Source organism: Arvicanthis niloticus, chromosome 16 (assembly GCF_011762505.2).
Source record: "Arvicanthis niloticus isolate mArvNil1 chromosome 16, mArvNil1.pat.X, whole genome shotgun sequence".
In the NCBI taxonomy this organism is placed as follows: Eukaryota; Metazoa; Chordata; class Mammalia; order Rodentia; family Muridae; genus Arvicanthis; species Arvicanthis niloticus.
In genome coordinates, this window is record NC_047673.1 from 67,752,810 (window position 1) to 67,772,458 (window position 19,649).

At 39.5% G+C, this 19,649-nt stretch overlaps 1 protein-coding gene across 1 annotated transcript in view; it reads right to left on the reverse strand.

The window, feature by feature from the left end:
• Positions 1–19,339, reverse strand: part of Adss2 (adenylosuccinate synthase 2) — a 32,903-nt gene extending 13,564 nt beyond the window's left edge. The window contains exons 1-4 of the mRNA XM_034520480.2: positions 19,013–19,339; positions 7,381–7,483; positions 6,595–6,663; positions 5,357–5,407 (exon numbers count right to left, since the gene is read on the reverse strand). Coding sequence (XP_034376371.1) covers positions 5,357–5,407; positions 6,595–6,663; positions 7,381–7,483; positions 19,013–19,195 — 406 coding nt within the window. The 5' untranslated portion in view covers positions 19,196–19,339. The remainder of the gene's footprint in view (positions 1–5,356; positions 5,408–6,594; positions 6,664–7,380; positions 7,484–19,012) is intronic.
• Between the last annotated feature and the right edge of the window lie 310 nt (positions 19,340–19,649).

Genomic DNA, 19,649 nt, shown 5'->3' on the forward strand with positions numbered 1-19,649 from the left:
GCAAGGTAAAATACCCCACTCCAAACTGCTCAGAATAGAGATAGATCCCTCCAACTTTGCTTCTGGCAAAGTGTATAGATATGTTTCTAAATGTAACAACAGCAGTTTACACTTGTAATTTCAGGCATAGGAGGAGGGTCACAAGTTTGAAGCCTGGGCTGTGTATGTGGTGAGCCCCAGACCAACCTGGATTACACAATGTTTGAAGAAAGCAAAAAAGAAAAAGACAAAAGACCAATTTTAGAATATCCTAACCTAAAATTCAATACAGTTCAACCTACAAAGATCCCTCCTCCCTCCCTCTACACCTTCACTCCTGGACGCCAGTTGTTTAGAGCTCACCTCAATGCCTCCCCTTTCTTCCTCCCTAGGACCAAACTTCACATCACCTTTCACTAAAACTAGTCTGTGTGCCTCTTTCTACTCTTGGACATGAATCAAAATTCTTTAATGCATCCAAAACTTTCTTGCCAAGACACAACAAGCCATCACACCATTGTCTTTGAAACTTAATGGCTTTCCACTACTCTTCAGAAAAAAGTCTTATATGGCAAACACCACTCTGCTCACACCAGCGGTCCTTGATGACAACTGTAAGCTTCCTGTGCAGTGTGCCTCTTTCTATGTATACATACACACTCACACTCCCTGACACACACTCTGAGTAGTAGGACCATGTTGGCTTGCTAGTTAATTTCTGTAGCAGCAAGTGCTCAAATATCTACTGACTGATTACATAAGCAGTTACAGACAGGCAGGTTGAGGGTTTTGGTTTCCGAACTTCTGAAGTTTATCTACTTAACAACTTTATAATTAACAGACCATAAAACTCACCAGTTTCAGGTATACAATTTGATGATTTCTGCACATTATGCCACTATTTCTTTCCACCAATTAAGTCATTTCAACATAAATATATTGAAATATGCAAATGTTAAGCAAAATGACTAAGTTTTTGGAATTAGGAAAAATATTTGTAAAAGAACAACTTAAAAACATTAAAAGATACACATTAGATATAGAAACTAGAAAACTCTGATAAAACCTGGCCTGAAACTGCCTTCTCAGGAGCCTTAGCCTCCTAGCTATGCAGGAAGTGTTGTTCTCCTAATCTCCTGCTTTTTGAGACACTGTACAAACTAGGAATGTAGCCCTCCCTGTAGCCTGCTTGGCAAGGTAAAGTTACAGCTTTGTTTGTATAATTACCAGTTTTCTCTGGCAAGCCTAGTGAGAGTTTTGAGACTTTTATGTCAATTACATTACAAATGCTGAGTTTGAAGTGTGTGAATTAATACATGCCTCAGTACCATATAAATAGATAAAAGAACATCCTTAAAATCATACTGAAATAATCCATATTCAATGATAGCTATAAGAATGTCACAACAATGCTATTTTTAATATAGCAATACTGGAAAAACTCAATTTTTATCACGGGGATAAAAATTTTGGTATATTCTTAATAAAATTTTGGGTAATAATTTTTTAAAAAGGAAAACTTGCTTCAAGAATCAATGCAAAAGACAGTATAAACTACAATTTTAAAGAAAGTTTCAAATGTCAGAATCAATCTATAAGAGAAGTACAAGCTGTGGTCACTTTTGATCAAAGGGAACAGATAATGACTTAGAAAAATCATCACAGCAATTCTTCAGGGACTTGGAAGACTATGTATTTTAAAGACTATAGTGAATGCGTATTTTGTTTATGAATTTCAGTCTATCACATTGTACTTCAAACTGCTCTCATATGATTAGTTTATTATCATGTTCCTAACGTGTTGTTTAGAAAATAGCTTTCTAAAGTATTTCAGAAGCCAGAATTAACCTTAAGAATTGCTTCATTAAACCTTAACGTTGCAAATCAGTTATGACTGAGGTACTAGAATATGCCAAACACTTTCTTCTGAATACAAAAGCATTTGTATTTAAATACTTATCAGAAGTTGAAAAAGCAACTAGAAAAAGCACAAATAAACAGTTGACAAAAAGCAGTTAAGCTGTATTTTTAAAAATTAATTTATTACCCTGACACAAAGCTACTGCCTTCCTAGGCCCCAGGAAGCTATTAGTATAATCAGAACAATGACTTTCATGGTGTAGAACCTTAATGTCTTCTAATTATTTTTGATTACTCTTTCTGAAGTTGTTTTGAACATTGTTTTTGAATATTGCTTGTTTTCTACAGGTATAGACATTGAATGAAAAAAAAAAAAAAAAAAAAAAAAAACCTACCTTGAGAATAAGCTTGAGAATAAGTCTAATTTTTAAACTGAAAGATAACCGTACATCCTTACCAGTTTCATTACCACCCCAGTAAAAGTATTGTTATAAATAAATTTGGTTGAGTCTCACTTATGCGAGTATCTGATACTGGTAAGTACTCAAGATTTTCTACCACTTAACTACATTCCCAGCCCTCTACTTAAGCCTCGTCAACACACTTAAAAGAATGCACTCAGTAGATAGAACCACAGTGCAGCTAACACCTTTGCTTGCTATCTTGTACCTCACTGCCACTGGGGCTTCATTTCTCAGTGAAGCCTCCCAAGCACTTCATCTATAATTAACACGTCCCCACTGCCTCTCCCAAACTGCCTGCTCCTGCTTACGACTGCTTTCCTGACATGTAGCTTCATCTTGAAACTTGTGCCATGACACATTCATTATATGTTTATCTTATATATTTTGTATTGTGTTCACTACTTTACTATAAGCTCTATTAAAGGGTTTTTCTTTTTAATATTGTCTTTTGTAGCACTCTTGAATCTTTAGTGTCTGTCTGGTATCGTGTCTAGCAAGATAGGTATTCAAGACATAAATAAACGGATAGAAAACCAGTAAGTCTGGATTTCACATGCTTACAATATTTAAGTTGTCTAGTCATTTTTCAGGCTACTCTGAATAAGCATTTCTCATATTATAAGATATATCAATATTTTGCATTAAGTTGCTTATTTTAATTAAAAAATATTTAAACTTATTTTATGTGTGTTTTGCTAGCATGTATGCCTAGTGCTCAGAGGTTAAAAAAGAGCATCGAATCCCCTGGAAGTGGAGTTCTCAGTGGTTAAGAATCACTATGTAGGAACTGGGAATCAAAGCTGGGTTCTCAGCAAACAATGACAGCTCTTAAGCCACTGGGCCATCTCTTCAGCCCCTGCTTAGGTATTAAATTGCATAGCAGCTTCATCATTTTAAAATTTCTTTGGAAGAAAAGAGACAATTCAAAATACTGACACTGTATCAAGTTTATAATGTAAGATTGACATGAGATCTATGACAATAACAGAAAAAACTGGACAAGCAAATGGAAGCATGCTAGTATGAGAGTCTTGAGGGATTTTATTGTTGGTAAATTGTGTTAAGACAGAGGGTGAGAGAGGAGGATCAGAGCATCACATATTTGAGGCCAGACTGGAATATACAGTGAGTACCAGGACAGCCTGGCAACTTAGCAAGACTCTCATTCAAAGTCAAAAGAAAGAAGGGGGCTTTCTAGCCCCTCGGCATCATTCCCACACCCAGTCTCTTTGCCTGGCAGTCTAAAACACTGAAGTAATAATCTAAGAAGTATGCAAATTGCATTCTCAGACAAAGTGAGGAACTTAAAGCCTTTGTGTAGAGAATCCTACCTTGAGTATTTGAAAACTCAAAAAAGTATTTTAAATGTTGTATCTAATCATACCAACAACTATTGAAGTCTCCAGTACAGAAAAAAATAAGCAGTCAGCTTCGCAAACAAACCATACAGAATACTACGGGTATGAAAACATTTCACAATATTAGCACAAATTTGCTCTTTAGAGATTTTATAGATTAAGAAGTCCCATGATGGTATGTTTATGTTCGGCCCAGGGAGTAGCACTATTAAAGGGTATGGCCTTGTTCAAGTAGGTGTGTCACTAGGGGTGTGGGCTTTAGGACCCTCATCCTAGCTGCCTGGAAGCCAGTCTTCTCCTCGAGGCCTTCAGATGAAGATGTAGAACCCTCAGCTCCTCTAGCACCATGCCTGTCCAGATGCCGTCAAGCTCCTACCTTAATGATAAGGTAGGAACTTGTAAGCCAGCCCCAATTAAATGTTGTCCTTCTACGAGTTGCCTTGGTTATGGTGTCTGTTCACAACAGTAAACCCTAACTAAAACAAGTCCATACTGAACAATATAATGGGAAAGATGACATCTTTCATATAAAAAAAAAAAAACATGTAAATTCAATACAGTTTTCCTCAAACAGTGATTTTATTTTTACTTTATCATTGTTTGTTTAATGTGCATGTATGGGCACATATACCAAGGAACTCAGGTCATATGTTTGCAAGGCAAGCACACTTACTATTTGAACTACCTTGCCATTATTTTACTGTGTTACTGAGGTGATGCACAAGGCTCAAATCTGAAACTGTTACATAGCCACACTATTATTTGATTTCCATTTCGGTTGAAACCCTTTGAGTTAGACAGTGGTAGCACATGCCTTTAATACCAGCACTCAGGAGGCAGACACAGGTAGATCTCTGAGTTCTAGCCTGGTCTACAGAGTGAGTTCCAGGACAGCCAGGACTACAGGACTACACACACACACACACACACACACACACACACACACCCCTGTCTTGAAACAAATAAAAAAAAAACATAAATAAATAAATAAATAAAATAAGGTAAGAGGGGAGGGGAGAGAGGAAGGGAGAAAGGGAGAGAGGACACAATGCTAAAATTTCAGCAGCCATTGTATCAGGACATAAACCTTTTAATAGCTTCAGGTCCATTCCAAAGCTCTCTATTGGTCTAAATCCCCTCTACCTTTTTTAGGTTATCATTCTGTAAACACATCACTGCTAATTAATCCTATTGGTTCAGAAATGATAACCAAGAAGAAAACACCAAACTCACTGGTGACAGCTGAAATTAATTTTAGAATCTAGTTCTAATTCATGGAGAAAACTAGTATGACTAAAGAGGTAATTTATCACATGTGCAGACAGTTGTTCTAAAGACTGAATTCATCACATCTACAGACAGTCATTCTAAAGATTTGCCAAAGGACAAATGCATTCTTACAAGAATGCCAACACCGACAAATAAGTGCTTTGTATTTATATGACTTACTCTTTGATGACTAAAGACATTACAAAATACTGGTTCTGTTACTCCTCTGCTTAACTATGCTTGTCTTAAGAAATAGGTCTATTTCAATCTAGTCCTTGTCAAAATAAAATGAAGGAAAAAAATCAAGATCTTATGTATTTTAACTTTGACTACTTAAACAAACATAGAAATAATTCATTATTAAATGCTTTCTTTTGATACACTTAACTAAAAGGCAGTTATAAATAAACACAAACGGCCTCATACCAATATGAGCTCTGTCCGATATGATAAGCCTTTTTTCCCAGCCATCCAGACCTAGGAAAGAAAAGATAAACTTTATCAAACATTTTGTGCAACAATTTTTAAGACTATTTCTTTATGAACAGAATGTCTAAAACTGTTTTTACTGAAGCAATCATGTTTGTGTTTCTTCTGCATGGGAAGCTTTGGACTTATCAAGCTGTCACTGGTCTTAATGCACAAGCTCATTCCGACTCTTATCTCCACATGGTTTGTTCTAAACAGTTGCCATCTTAAGTCACAGTCACATAAAATATCCCTAAAAACCCCAAAAAAGAAAACAACAGAAAAATATTTTCTGGACTAGGTATGGGGATCTGGTATATAGCATGGGGGAAATTCAAGAGAAGAAAGTTGGTTTTAGTAATGCCACCCTTCCCAAAGTTATAAAGAAATATGACTAGACAAAATAATGAAACTTAGTATTTCTCCACAGTACTGTAGATGACTACATTTAGTATATCTCAGTGATGAGATAGATGCATCTCCCCATGCAATTATATAAGAGATCAAGAGCAGGGGCTGTGAGCTCTCACACCTAGGTCTCATCACCCAATAAATTAGGGGGAGATTAGAAATTAGGACATGAGTAAAATATGAGGAGGGTAGTTGGGAGGGTGGGCAACAGAGACAGTGGAGAGACAGGGTGTCTTAGTCAACATTATAGTCGGAATACTTAAGGATATGTTGTTTTAAACCCAACACAACTCAAACAAGATAGAGAGCATCTTAAATCTGAGCTCATCTTGAGGGAAACTGTATTAAAAATGGCCCTTAACTGTGTATTACTTGCCTAGTAAATTCCCTCCCACCCTAACTAGCATCTACTGCAGACAGTTAAGGTGGGACTCAAAGATGTTTCTTTTCAGGACAGGGCATGATCCCTTGTTTCAGGAAAAAAATCCTTTCAAGGATGCAGCAGTATAGTCCAGAAGTAGGCACACTGTCACTCTAGCTACCTTAAGATCAAGTATGTAAGTAATGAACACATTGAAGACTCGGTACCTTCACAAAGGTCTATCAGGATGTTATCCTTGATTAGAAATAGTAACTAGGAGTGACATTTAAACTCATATAAAGACGTGTACTCTTAATAATCTGAAAATTCTAAGTACAGGACAAATAATCAGTTTATCTGGCATATGAGATCTTACTGAAACTGTATACAATAACACATTACAGTTAGACCCATTCATTCATACCTTTCCCCTTTTGAACATTTTTCTCTGCTTCTTCAAACAATCCAGGAAGATGAATTACCACTCCATTTCCTAAAAGAAACAAACAATCCTCCACCTTAAACACCTGTAATTATATATAATATAGACATACACATAAATGCTAAACTGTAGACATCTATAACAACCATCTATTTTGAACGGAACAAGTTACATTCATTAACAGAACACTGCATTTTATTAAGGAATTCCCACAAAAAGTACTCAAAGTTTATAAAATATATGTAAGTGATAGGGGGATATAAAACACTAAAATTATGTTCAAAACAACTTGCAATTTCTTTGTAACAAATCAATCATGTTCTGAAGAAGCTAAGGGTACAGCCAGGTCACCGTCTACACCAATGTCTTTCAGAACCACACTCTGCTTGTGATCACAGAATTAATTTAGTGTGACATTAACATTTTTAAACAACAGAATATAAATCATCAGAGTGTAAGGGTTTAGAATGAAATATCTCTTATAAAGAGTCAGAGTTGAAAGTCTTTGGAAAACTCATTGATAACCAGAACTTCTCTTTGGAATGAAGGCTTTGATGCTCACAGGTGCCTGCAAAGTAAACATCCTGGGAACCACTTCTGCAAAAGACCTGAGAGAGAGATAATAAGCAGCTCGGCAGGCCTGTCCTATAACATAGCACAGCCAAAATTAGTGCGGCATCAAGGAACCATCTGGCCAGTGAAAAGTGAAGTTGGTTTTGATAATGAAAACTACCATGTCGCCCCTGGAAGTTCAGGTCAAACACTTACCGATAAAGGCAGTAACGTTCGGGTTAATTATTCCACTAGGTAAAAGATGAAAGTCATATTCCACTGAATCTACAACAACTGTGTGGCCAGCATTATTTCCTCCCTGAAACAGAAGAAAGGGGACATTGAGCCTGATAATAAATTCTTGCTGAAAGTGAATACAACCCAAGGAAACTGAAATGTTTGCTGTGTGTGCATGCATGTGTGTGTGTATATTTTTTTAACCAAAAATGTGTAATTGTGCTTTTCTTTCTGAACTACAGTATACTTGAGTGATTGCTGCCAAAGGATCAAAAACATTTGTGAATTCAAAGTCACATTTATTTTTAAGAAGAATGGGTAGGAAAAGCACAACTAATTTAGCTTTTCAGGCTGACTTTGGCCCTATATAGGACATGTATCAATCTAATCATTCATGATTCTTCACACACACACACACACACACACACACAATCTGTATGAGAGACAGTTATTCTAAATTGATATACATACTCAGGTTACTCCCATTGCTCTTTGATATGCCAAGCAACTCTGGATCTGAAATTTGTATTCTTGGATAGATTTAAGCTAGGATGCGTTCCCAAGTAGTTTCCAGTACTGGCTGTCCTAATAAGACTCTAGTTTACAAATCAATCTTAAGCATTTAGTTATAGTGACAGATCCTTACAAGCTTCTCTTTCTAAAAGACATTAGATCAAGAAATCCTTAATGCTCAGAATTACAGTCGAAAGCCATGGCTATATGGTCAATCAACAGTAACATCAAATATTCAATTTCAAAAATTAGATATTAAGACGAGATTAAATGACCATATAATCTCTCCAACTTCTAAATTAAAAAATAAGAAAGGAAACATAAAGTAACTGATTTGATTGTACAACAAACTTTGAAGAGTAAACAGCAAAGATGAATACAATAGATAATACCACTGTTGTGTAGCATTTTAAACACACACACACAGAGCAAAATTGTCAAGTCTTTCTCATATACTTACCACTTGGCACTAGTTACAAGTTTAGAATCCTTCTGAAGATACTTTTTCCATAAGAACACATATTTATTTTTTGTTTTGTCACAATGTGAGGACTCAACCTTTGAGTCTCTACAGGGGGCCACAGCCATGCTTTGTTCTTTTTAAATTTGTTTAGTTATTGCATACTCACTAAACAAAGCACTGGGTCAAGTATATCATGTATTATGTATTTGATTATATTCATTCCCTTTATCTTCTCCTCCCCCATCAGTTCCTTTTTCCACGTTGTCAACTCTCATTCTTCTCAATATGTAAGGCAACTATATATGCAAATTATGCCATTTCATTCATTCTTTATGAATGAATAAAATTATCATCTGGTGACAGATAACTAGATTTGTTTATTTAATAATGTTAATGACCATTCCATAAACTGCAAATAAAACCATTTCATTCTTTTTTTGGTTTTTCGAGACAAGGTTTCTCTGTGTAGCCCTGGCTGTCCTGGAACTCACTCTGTAGACCAGGCCGGCCTCGAACTCAGAAATCCGCCTGCCTCTGCCTCCCAAGTGCTGGGATTAAAGGCGTGCGCCACCACTGCCTGGTTCATTTCATTCTTTTATATCTATACATACAATAATTAAACTAGTCCCATAACAAAATGCATTTGGGTTGTTTCCAGTTTTCTATCATTATAAGGCCAATCAGCCTTTCTAAAAATCATACATTTTGGGCTTCAAAATAACACTTCTCAAATTTTCAAAGAAAATCTCTCTCTCCTCTTTTTTTTTCCCCATGAGACTCGGGCAGAGTCACACGGGGAAAGTGGGATTCGAACTGGGAGAGAAAGAGCAAAGGGCACAGCCTCACCCTCTGCAGGCGGCTGCCTAAGCAGCTGCGCCACCACTGGCTTGCTAAAGAAAATCTCTTAAAATATGAAGCACATTAAAATTCCCAAGTCCAAAAGAAAATGCTAATTTGTCATTACCAAAATTGTTTAATTCTAAATTATTATTAAATTTAATAAATATTTACATGTTCAGTGTATTGGTAACTTTGAGATAAGCCATCAGTTATTTACTGTAGGTTGAATATTCATTCCTAATCCAAGTCTGCAAAGCCTGAAACTATGTGCTGACACATTAGTGGAAAATTCCACACCGTGAAGCTTCCATCTCATACACAAATTAAAAGTCTGAAATGTGAAACACTCTGGGCCACAAACACCATGGATGCAGCATACTCAATTTTAAAAATCCAGCCATTGAAGGTAAAGTAAATTATGTTCTCAATACCTCTTAATCAAACCACTTAGATTCAAAGGCGACAGGAACTATCTTAGGCAGGAAAATCCTTCTACTCTAAGTGTCCTTCCAAAAACTAAATGCCACTCATTTGCAGTCTCCTCTTTATGTTTTGTTGCCTAGGAAAATGCATTTGTTGAGTCCTGAAAACTAAGTGGTTTAAATTTGTTTTCACTGTTTACAGCAGATCACCAGACATCAAAGATCCACTGCACTTACGAACAAAGAGCCTTATTTTCAAGTTCTGTGTAATTTTGTAAAACTGTACAGTTAGTGGGTGCAAATCTTTTTCAGTTTGGGAGAATAAATGTTTACACATGTTAAAAAAAATTTATATATTGGTGGTCATCCCTGCAATCTCAGCTATTGGGCAGTAGAGGGAGGAAGACCAAGAATTCAAGTCATCCTCAACGACAGTCGTGAGTGAGGCCAGCCTGGACTGTGTAAGAAAGGCCCTGTCTCAAAAGTACCCCACGCAGTCCAGGATTTGTTTAAAGGCTGCATTATTCTAATTATTACCTAAGAATGTTCACAAATGCCTATTCTCTCAGCTACTATTTACCATGACAGGTAATAGTTATAACAACAGCCACACTGAAGAGATGAAAATTGGCTTGGATATTTTTTAAAGGCAGATGGTTATAAAAATTTCAGGGAGATAAATTAGCTTCCTCTCCTCCCTAAGTTCATCCAAGTTAATATACACTTTGGGCTGGAAAAGTTCAATTATAAAAGACTAGAAATTCCATTTTGCTGCAGAGTTTGCTCACCGAAATACTCACTTCCATTTTTAAATAACCAGTTCAGTTTAAATTATTTAAGTTTAATGTAACGATTGCAGGAATAAGGTAAGAATATCAGGAATAATCTTGAATTTCCTTATTAAGTGAGAGTTGAGATATAAAAAATTAATCTTAAAACAGTGAGATGAGCTTAGGGGGTGCTACATATAAAAGGCTTATTAATAAAGTAATCTGTAAAATAAGTTTTAGTACATGGTCATATTCTAAAATACAACAGATAAAAATTAGGATTTGAAGTGCCTATTTGGGCACTAATCTAAATATGTATAGATTGTAAAATGCAAAATTATCTTGAGAACTCAGGCAATTGTCCTCAAACACAGATCCTGATCCAAGGAGAGGACTCATACAGTAACAGATAGCAAAACAAAGAAGTTCTAAATGAGCATGCCACTGCCTAGGACCTCAGCCTCCCACCTACAACTATCAGAGGAGATGGAGCCAATCCCATCACAACTCCAGTGCTACATGCCTAGAAGAGCCTCAGATGGCCTCACTTTTAACTTAGATTTAATCTGAAACACACAAACTTGTCTATGGCCATACCAGCCTGATCACCCCCTTTTTTGTCTGAAACATATGCTCCTTCCAAAAAATAAACAGAAAAAGTATTAACCCCCAAACACCTTACTATATACTGTGTGGAAAGTTTTTTTGGGAAATCCTAAATTTGAATGCCTTACGTGATGCTTTTATAGTATATACCAAGAATAAATGCAAGTTAACTGCACAAAAATGAGCAATACATACATGAAAATTGGAGAACCTTTCATCACAAAACACCTTCTCACATGGTATATATCCTAATGGGTACTTGTTACCAGTTTTCTTTGACTGCAAGTTTTACATTAAGTATCTAGAAGCTGGTATGGTGGTTTCAATGAGAATGACTCCCATGGACTCACATATTTGAATATTTGGTACCCAGTTAATGGAACTGTTTGGGAAGGATCAGGAGGTGTGACCTTGATAGAGGAGATCTGTCACGGGGGCAAAAAAAAAAAAAGACTAGTGATTCCCATGACACTCTGCCTCATGGTTGAGGATCAACTGTGAGCTCTCAGTTGGTCCTTCACTCTGTCATCATGGACACCAACCCTCTGAAACCATAAGACAAACAAATTAAACATTTTCTTTTTTAAGTTGCTTTGGTCATGGTATAGTCACAGCAATAGAAAAGTAATATAGACAGAAACTGGTACCAGGGAGGTAGACGGTTGTGACACACCTGACCATGTGGGTTTCTTTGGAAGAATGTGGAAGATTTTGAGACTTTGGATTAGGCAAACAGTTGAACAGTGTGAGCAGAGTGGAAGAGAATACTGCTGAGAGCTGTACAGACTGTGTGTGAAGGCCCAGCTCAAGGGGCACTAGAGACAAATAACAGCAACTGGGCTAGAAAGCATTTTTGTAAAATTTTGGCAAAGAATGTGGCTGCTCTTGTCCTTGTCCTAAAATTTTGCCTGAGGCTAAATTGAAAAGTAATGGACTCTGAAACCATGAGCCAAATTAAATGTTTTCTCTTGCAAGTTGCTTTAGCAGTCATTGGTGTTTTATCATAGCAATTTAAAAAAAAAAAAAAAAAGTAACTAAGGCATTTGGAAGGAGGGGTCAGAAGTTAAGAGTACTTATTCCTGCAGAGGACTTCAGTTCAATTCTTAGTACCCACATGACAGCTCACAACTATACAGAACTCCAGTTGTAAGGAATCCAATTCCTTTTTCTGACCTTCTCCTAACCTTCACAGGCACCAGACACAGTTGGTACACAGCTGTACAAGCAGACAAAAACACTTATATCCTTAAAATAAACAAACAGAAAAAGAATAAAATAATATTAGTCAAGCATTACGACAAAAGCCTGCAATCCCAGCATTCAGGAGACTGAGATAAAAGAATAGTTAAATTCCAGGCAAGACTCGACCAGAGTGAAGCTCTGACTCAAAAAACAAAACAAAACAAAATCCCAAGAATTTACATTAAGCTTCTTAATAACTTGGGTATTGTACCACAGACCTTTAGAATAACATTATAGCAAAAACAAACAAACCCAAAACAACAACAACAAAACTCACCTAGAACAAAAAACAAGGTTTATTAATTAATCTTTTAATTAATTAAGATTTAATTAATTAATTTAATTAAGGTTTATTAATTCATCTTTTTTGCCTTTAAAAAAAAACTATATTGTAGGCATAAAGTTTTCTCAACCTACTTTAATAAGGACTCAACCTCCTCTCTAGCCCACCACCTACCAGAGGTACTGGAAAAGAAAGGTTATAAGAATTTGGGGGACCCGTTTAGAAATAGTTCTTTGGGGCAATTCCAATTATTTGTTATTCTTAGTCTAGTCCACTAGTAAACACCAACACAAATCAGAGTTGCAGTCTAGTTCACTCGGCAGACACCACGCACAAATCAGCAGCTGCAGTTCAATCCAGAAGAAACTGTGAGGCTCGCCAAATAGCTCAAGTCTCCTGAAGCAACAAGAAGCTGCAGGAACCTCATGAGAAGTTCTTCAGTGAGTTTCTCTTTATGACATCACCACAAGCAAAGCTCAACAACACAGTGTAAGGTGAACCAATATATGCAAGCTGTCATCAAATAATAGTTAGGCTGAGCAAGGCAAAACCAGTGCTCAAACTCCCACTGTCTGTGGGGTCACATTTATATTCCTTCTAAGCATCATGTGTCCTTTCACTTGTTTGTTTTAGCAAACAAAAACAAAAACAAACCCATTCACCCGGGTCCACTTCAGAAAAACACTCTATTAACCTGTGTGCCCCAACAAAACATTTGACATAACCGATTTTCCAAAGAAACCAGAAGTTTCCACTTCCTATATAGCTAATTTCCACTGTTCTATCTCTAGAATTGAAATAAGAAAATAATTTTGGTTCCAAAGATTATTTGGATCCAGAAAAGAATATTTTATGAACAAGAACAACCCCAAATTTCCTAGATGTTTTCTTCTATCTTGTATTTCCATATAAAATTAAGTCAGTTTTAAGAGTATGTTCAGCTACCCTTCTTTTCCCTTACTTTACAAATCGCAATTAACATGCCCCCAGCCACAGTGATTGATCTGGATCAAGCACAGTAATCCAATCTGAGCCATTCAGACTCAGAAAGCCAGATTTAAAGTGCTAGAATCTATGAATACTGCTGAGAGAGGTCCCAGAAGCAGCCTTGATCACTCTACTCAACCACCAGACAAATCCTCTCACTTTGCTTGTTTCAGTTTCTTTCCATTCTCTATAACAAAGAATGCATATGATTCAGGAAGCAAGCAATTACACACAGTAAGTGTACACTCTTGCTCTTAGAGTTCACTTCTCGATCTAGTGATAACAATGTAAGATAAAATGCTGAATTTTAATAACATTTCTATGTTACCCAGGACAATACTTTAAAGAACGGCACTGCAGGATACAGGGATGCAATAACAATTCTTAGTCATCTTGCAATCATTCTCAGACTTTTCCAACTAAATCTTAAAGAAGTCAGAAGACAAATGCTTTGGGTATTTTTTTCTTTCTGTGCTCTTCAAAACCAAAGGCCACCAAGCCCAATTCTACAGAGGAAGTTCAGATAAAATATTGTTGATATGTCTAAGTTTCTAATTTCTAAAGGTCTTGGAGAAGTTTAAAAGCTGTGGGGCAGAGGGAGCTAAAAGGAAATTAAATCAGTCTGCAAAAATGAGCCCATTCTTAGTTATTTGCAAATAGGCCTTTCTGTTCTTTCAAATGACTCCCGTTTTGAAACCCTTAAGTGAGTTCCTGCTGTTAGAGACACTTAGGCAACTTCTTGGCAGTGTTATGAACACAAAACAATGGTATCTTCTTTTACAACCACAAAAGCTCAAGTGTCAAAGACTAACAGTTTCATTCACAAATCCAGAGGCAATTCTCAGACCCCTTAGGACACTAAATAGTGTCCTACTGAATACATGGACACTACTATAACCAACAGAGCTCAAAATGAATGAAACAGTGGGGTTCCCACTATAAATTAGAGCAAAAGTCACAATGTTTCAAAACCCACTCAACTATTCCAGAAACCTAAAAAGGATGCTATTTCTCATTGGGACAGCCTGATCTACAGAGTGAGTTTCAGGACAGGCAAAGATACACAGAGAGAAACCCTGTCCCGAAAATCCAAAAGGGGCTTAGGGGAAGAACCTGGCAGTCTGAGTTAATGCTTACTGTCAGTGACACTTTCTTGGTACTGAGTCCTCACTGTTCCAGAGAACTACGTCACCAGGTCTAATGCCCCATCAACCTGTAACAAGCACCTTTTAAGCACTAGTTTCAATTAGCTTGTGATTCCAAAGTTGACTATTTTACGTTACTACTAGTACACTGATTGAACTATTCAACATAACCACACACTACATAGGAAAATACATAAAGACATCTATATTACTTTTCAGGAAAGACGTCTAAGTGTTGAGACAAACTTTAGAAGACTAAAACATCCACTTGGCCTTTCACCGTTAGGGTTGCTTTCCGTTTCAAACACACAGATGTGGAAATGATGACAGTCTCAGGGCTTGTTTCTTAACTTAAATTTCCATTATGAAACAACTAACAATGAAAGCAGTACTCATCGTTGACTTGAAGGATCATAGTTAAGTTTTGGACCCTAAGTATCAAATTCCAGTACCTAGTTTTACCTGATCACAGGCAAACCAGGTCTGCCATGGTAACCAAGATCAACACCCTTGCTTTCTCTAAGAATAATAAGACTGAGGCGGGCAGTGGTGAATGTTAGTATTCCGTCTAAACTCCACCTCCCCAGTTACCTGGCAACAGCCAGGTATGCTCCTCCCCACAGTTACCTGGCAACCACCAGGTAGCCTGATCCACTATAAAAGGGGCTGCTTGCCCCCTCCTCTCTCTCTTACTCTCTTATCCTCTTACCCTCTCTTACCCTCTTGCCTCTCTGTCCCCTCCCCCACCTTCCTCTCTCCACGTAGTCATGGCCGGCCTCTACTTCTCTCTCTCTTATCCCTTCCATCTTCCTCTCCTCACCTTTGCCCCATCTCCTGAATAAACCTTCTCCCAGTTAGAACCGGGCCAACGCACCAATGAAAGGAAGATGAAAGAAAACCCGGCCGCCGTGCAGAATAGACTACTCCAGACCACGTGGTTCCAAGGGGGGGGGTAGGTTTATTCAGGGAAAAGGGCAAAGGTGGGGAGAGATAGGTGGGAGAGATAAGAGGTTAAAGAGAGCGCGAGTCCGGTGCACTGCCAGTTTTATATGGGCAGTGACGTAGTATCTCCCAGGTACAGGTGAGGGAGCCAGGTGGATTCTGGGAGCGTGGGGCTGTTCCCTCAGCAACGATGTGGGCGTCGCCTAGAAGTGACGTCACTGGGTTCGGAGGCTGATACCAACAGTGGCCCATGCCTTTAATCCCAGCACTTGGGAGGCAGAGGCAGGCGGATTTCTGAGTTCAAGGCCAGCAAGGTCTACAGAGTGAGTTCCAGGACAGCCAGGGCTACACAGAGAAACCCTGACTTGAAAAACCAAAATAATAATAATAACAATAATAATAATAGTGCCCTTCCCCCAACCTTGAGCAGGCCAGAGAGACCTTGTTTACCACAACAGACCAAGTGATAGGATCTAGGTGGAATTACCCATGAATTTAGAAAAACTGCCCTTGGGCTTGCCTAGAGATATTTTCAGTTGTGACCAAGGACCCAAGGATGAATTATAGATTATCCCAGAAACCAGAAAGGGTTTGGGTTGGGCCTTTAAATTGAGAGCAGAACATTAAAGCTTTGAGCCTTGACCAGAGAACTTTGTCTTGGCTTCATCTCTTCTCGCCCTCTGCCCCCCTTTTATTCCCAGCCCCCCTTTCAGGTGAATCCAGTTGATTTGTGGCCGCAGGCGGCTACAAATAATAACGATAAGAAGAAGAAGACTGGCACCAACTACTACAGTCTACTTATCTCTGTAGTTTCTACTCAACAAAATAAAAGAACAAAATATAGTCATTTATGGGGGAAGGTGGGAACAGTAATAGGTTTCTTAAGCTATCCTATCTCCACACACTACCACCTTCCTCAGCCCTGCCCAGCAACCAATCCAATAACAGCAGTGGCTTCCTAGACTAGACTAAGAGTTTCTTGTAGGCACAGGCTCACCCTCTCTGGCATTTCCACTGCAGAGCTAAGTGTTGTCCCGTAGATACAAAGTAGATGTTTCCTGGATGGATCATCAGTCTGCAGCTGCTCCTCTACCTATCCTTCTCCTTTCCAGTAAAAACATTCTTTATATTGATCTAAAACCAAAGGCAGCGCAGCAGTAATGGCCATGCTTTGATTCAAGTCCTGCACACTTATTTACCTACACATTTATAAAGAACTGTCTATGATCCTGAAGCAGGATCTTCAGCAGGCCTTCAGCGCTCCAATAGTAAAAATACTGTTATTTGTGCACCTATTTCTTCCCCCAAAAGAATCATATTTATTGAAACATATAACTGAGGGAACATGCCTTTAAAAACATTTCAAGCTATGTTTCATAAGTAAGGGAATTAATTTGTCATTCTACTTGAAATATGGAATATATATACACTCTGAAAAAATGACATGTACACTATAACACAGGATATCTTATTGATATAAACCTGTTTGAATATATATACTTAAATAACACACAGTGACTATACAAAATGGTTGTGACACTGTCACACAGATGGATCATGTATTTTGATCATATTCATCGCTATCTGTCCCAATCTCCTTCGTCTTCCCAGATAGTTTTTTCTTGTTATTTCATTTTCCCTTTGGATGAGGAAACATGCTATATTTGTCTTTCTAAGTCTGATTTACTTAGCAGGCCATCCAGGGCTATACAAAAAACCTGTCTAAAAAAAAGAAAAAAAGAAAAAAAAAGAAAAAAGAAAATACTTAAGTCTCTTCTTCACCTTCTTACAGCTAATGAGATTAGTAAAAATCCTAAAGCACACAAGAAAAAAACTGTAAGGATCATGTAAGTGGCAAGAAGTTTCTAAGAGTGAGAAGAGAAGTCTGATCTATTTCTCTGCTAGCCTCTTCCTCAATCGGACATTCCAAAGGCCTCAGATCAGACTGACACATGACCTCCCTCAAGAACACTTTATGGTAACAGTAACAATGGCACTCTGCAAACTTGATTCTATAACTTTTTAAAGGTCTATTATATTGAAACCCTTTCAGAGAAGTGCCACAATGGCTGCAACCATACTCTCTACAATGCAGCGGGACCTGTGCACACTTCCAAGGAAAAAGGCAAGCAGGCCTCAAGCCCATCCTTCTGCCCAGCAAGAGTTCAGGTGCTTTGCTAAGTCTTCAACCCGGCTGCCAGATCTGATTTTAAAAGTGAAAGGTGAAGGCCGGCTTTAGAGTACTTTTTGGGCGATGGCACTGTGAGTCAGATTCCATGCCAACACCTGTGAGAGCAGCATTAAACATGCATGGTGCCAGAGAAGCTGAAGGAAGAGAAAGAACCATATGAATGCAAGATTGATGGTAAAGCAATAGCTAGCTCAGACAGGTTAAGGTGTCAACACACAATAAAAAGGAAAATGACCCAAGTCAAAGCACCTGGCTTTTTACAGACCAGTTTCCTCTGAGGATTCAATTTTAGGTAGAAAGCTTCCCACGACTAGCCTAGACCACAAGGCATAGACGTACAAAACCATGTACCTTCAGGGAAAAAAATTCTTACAACCTAAGTATGACATCATTAACTTCCACCACTGCACTTAGTTTTTAATGTGAGAACTGCTCATTTATTTTGAATTCTGAAACCGGGAGATAGTTTTCTGAGAGCCTTTACAAAGGCCTAGCCTCTAGGCTGCTTCAAAGCAAATGACGAATAGGGGGGAAAAAAAAAACCCAACCCTAAAACCCACGTGTCTCGGGGTAGGAAACACTCGATTTCCTGAAAGTCAACTTTTTATGTTACTGAAGCATTGTAAATATTTCTAAATATCTGACTTGAAATCTCCGTATCTACTTGCCTCACTCTCACTTTTCAACTTAGTGGGGATTCCTTAAGGACCGATGAGTAATAAAAGCAGATCTCCCCGAAATAGTAATCTATGAAATACAGACTTAAAAACAAAACAAAACAAAACAAAAAAGCCCCTGGAGGAACCGCATCGCCCCGCAGCGGATTCTGCTATCTACAAAGTAGATCGATGGAGGCGAGGTTCTGCGCGCCTAAGCCTGCATTTGATGCACAGCTGAGTCTCGATTTCAGGGAAACTGGGGATAAGAACCCTTCCTAGTGCGCGCCGGTGGGTGGGCCTCGCCGGAGTCCGGAGCAGGCCTCGGGCGGAAGCGCCTTCAACTACACCCGCGGCGCACCGCCAGCCCAGTCCCCAGAGGCCGAAATGCAGCTCAAACGTCGCGCATCTTCTAGGTTCCGCCAGAGCCACCCGGAGCGTCACCCGAGATCCCAGGGCAGGGGTTCCCCGTAGCTCCCAGCCCGATGGGCGCTCCTCAAGGTGACACCTCACCGCGCCGGCCGTCCCATAAAGGGCCTGGCTAACCTCACCTGGCAGCGGCACACGATGTCGGCGTCCTGCGCCAGCAGATCCACCACCTTCCCTTTGCCCTCGTCGCCCCACTGCGCTCCCAGCACCACAGTCACTCGGTTCCCTCCGGGCCGCGTCCTGGGGCGGCCGCAGTCGCCGTTGGGCAGGGAGGTGGCCGCCGGGCTGCTCTCCGAGATCGACATGGCTCCCGGCAGGGCAGAAGAGCCTTGAGGAGACGCGGCGGGAGAACGGAACGTAAACCCGACTGCGGCGCGACCGCCAGCCACATGCGGAGGAAGAAGGAGCCAGAGGCCGGCCCCGCCCCCGCCCCGCCGGCCGCCACCCTCCCGCCGGGCCCCGCCCCACGCTCCACCGCCCTCTCAGGGCGGGCCCACTTGGCGCAGGAAATAGCCACTGCACGGCCCGCAGGCGCCACGGCCTCAACTGCCGCCACCCCAGGGCCGAGGCCACACCCCTTCCCCGACCTGGCGCGCTGCTCCGAGGACAACCGCGCGTGAGTGGAGGAGCCAGGGGGCGGGGCTGAGAGTTCCGCCCTCCGTGCCCCGCCCACCAGGTTCTTTGGGCTTTCAAGCTAGTGGCGGGGAAGGGTTGAGGGCTTTGAGGGATGTGGAACTACAATTCCCAGTATGCAATGCT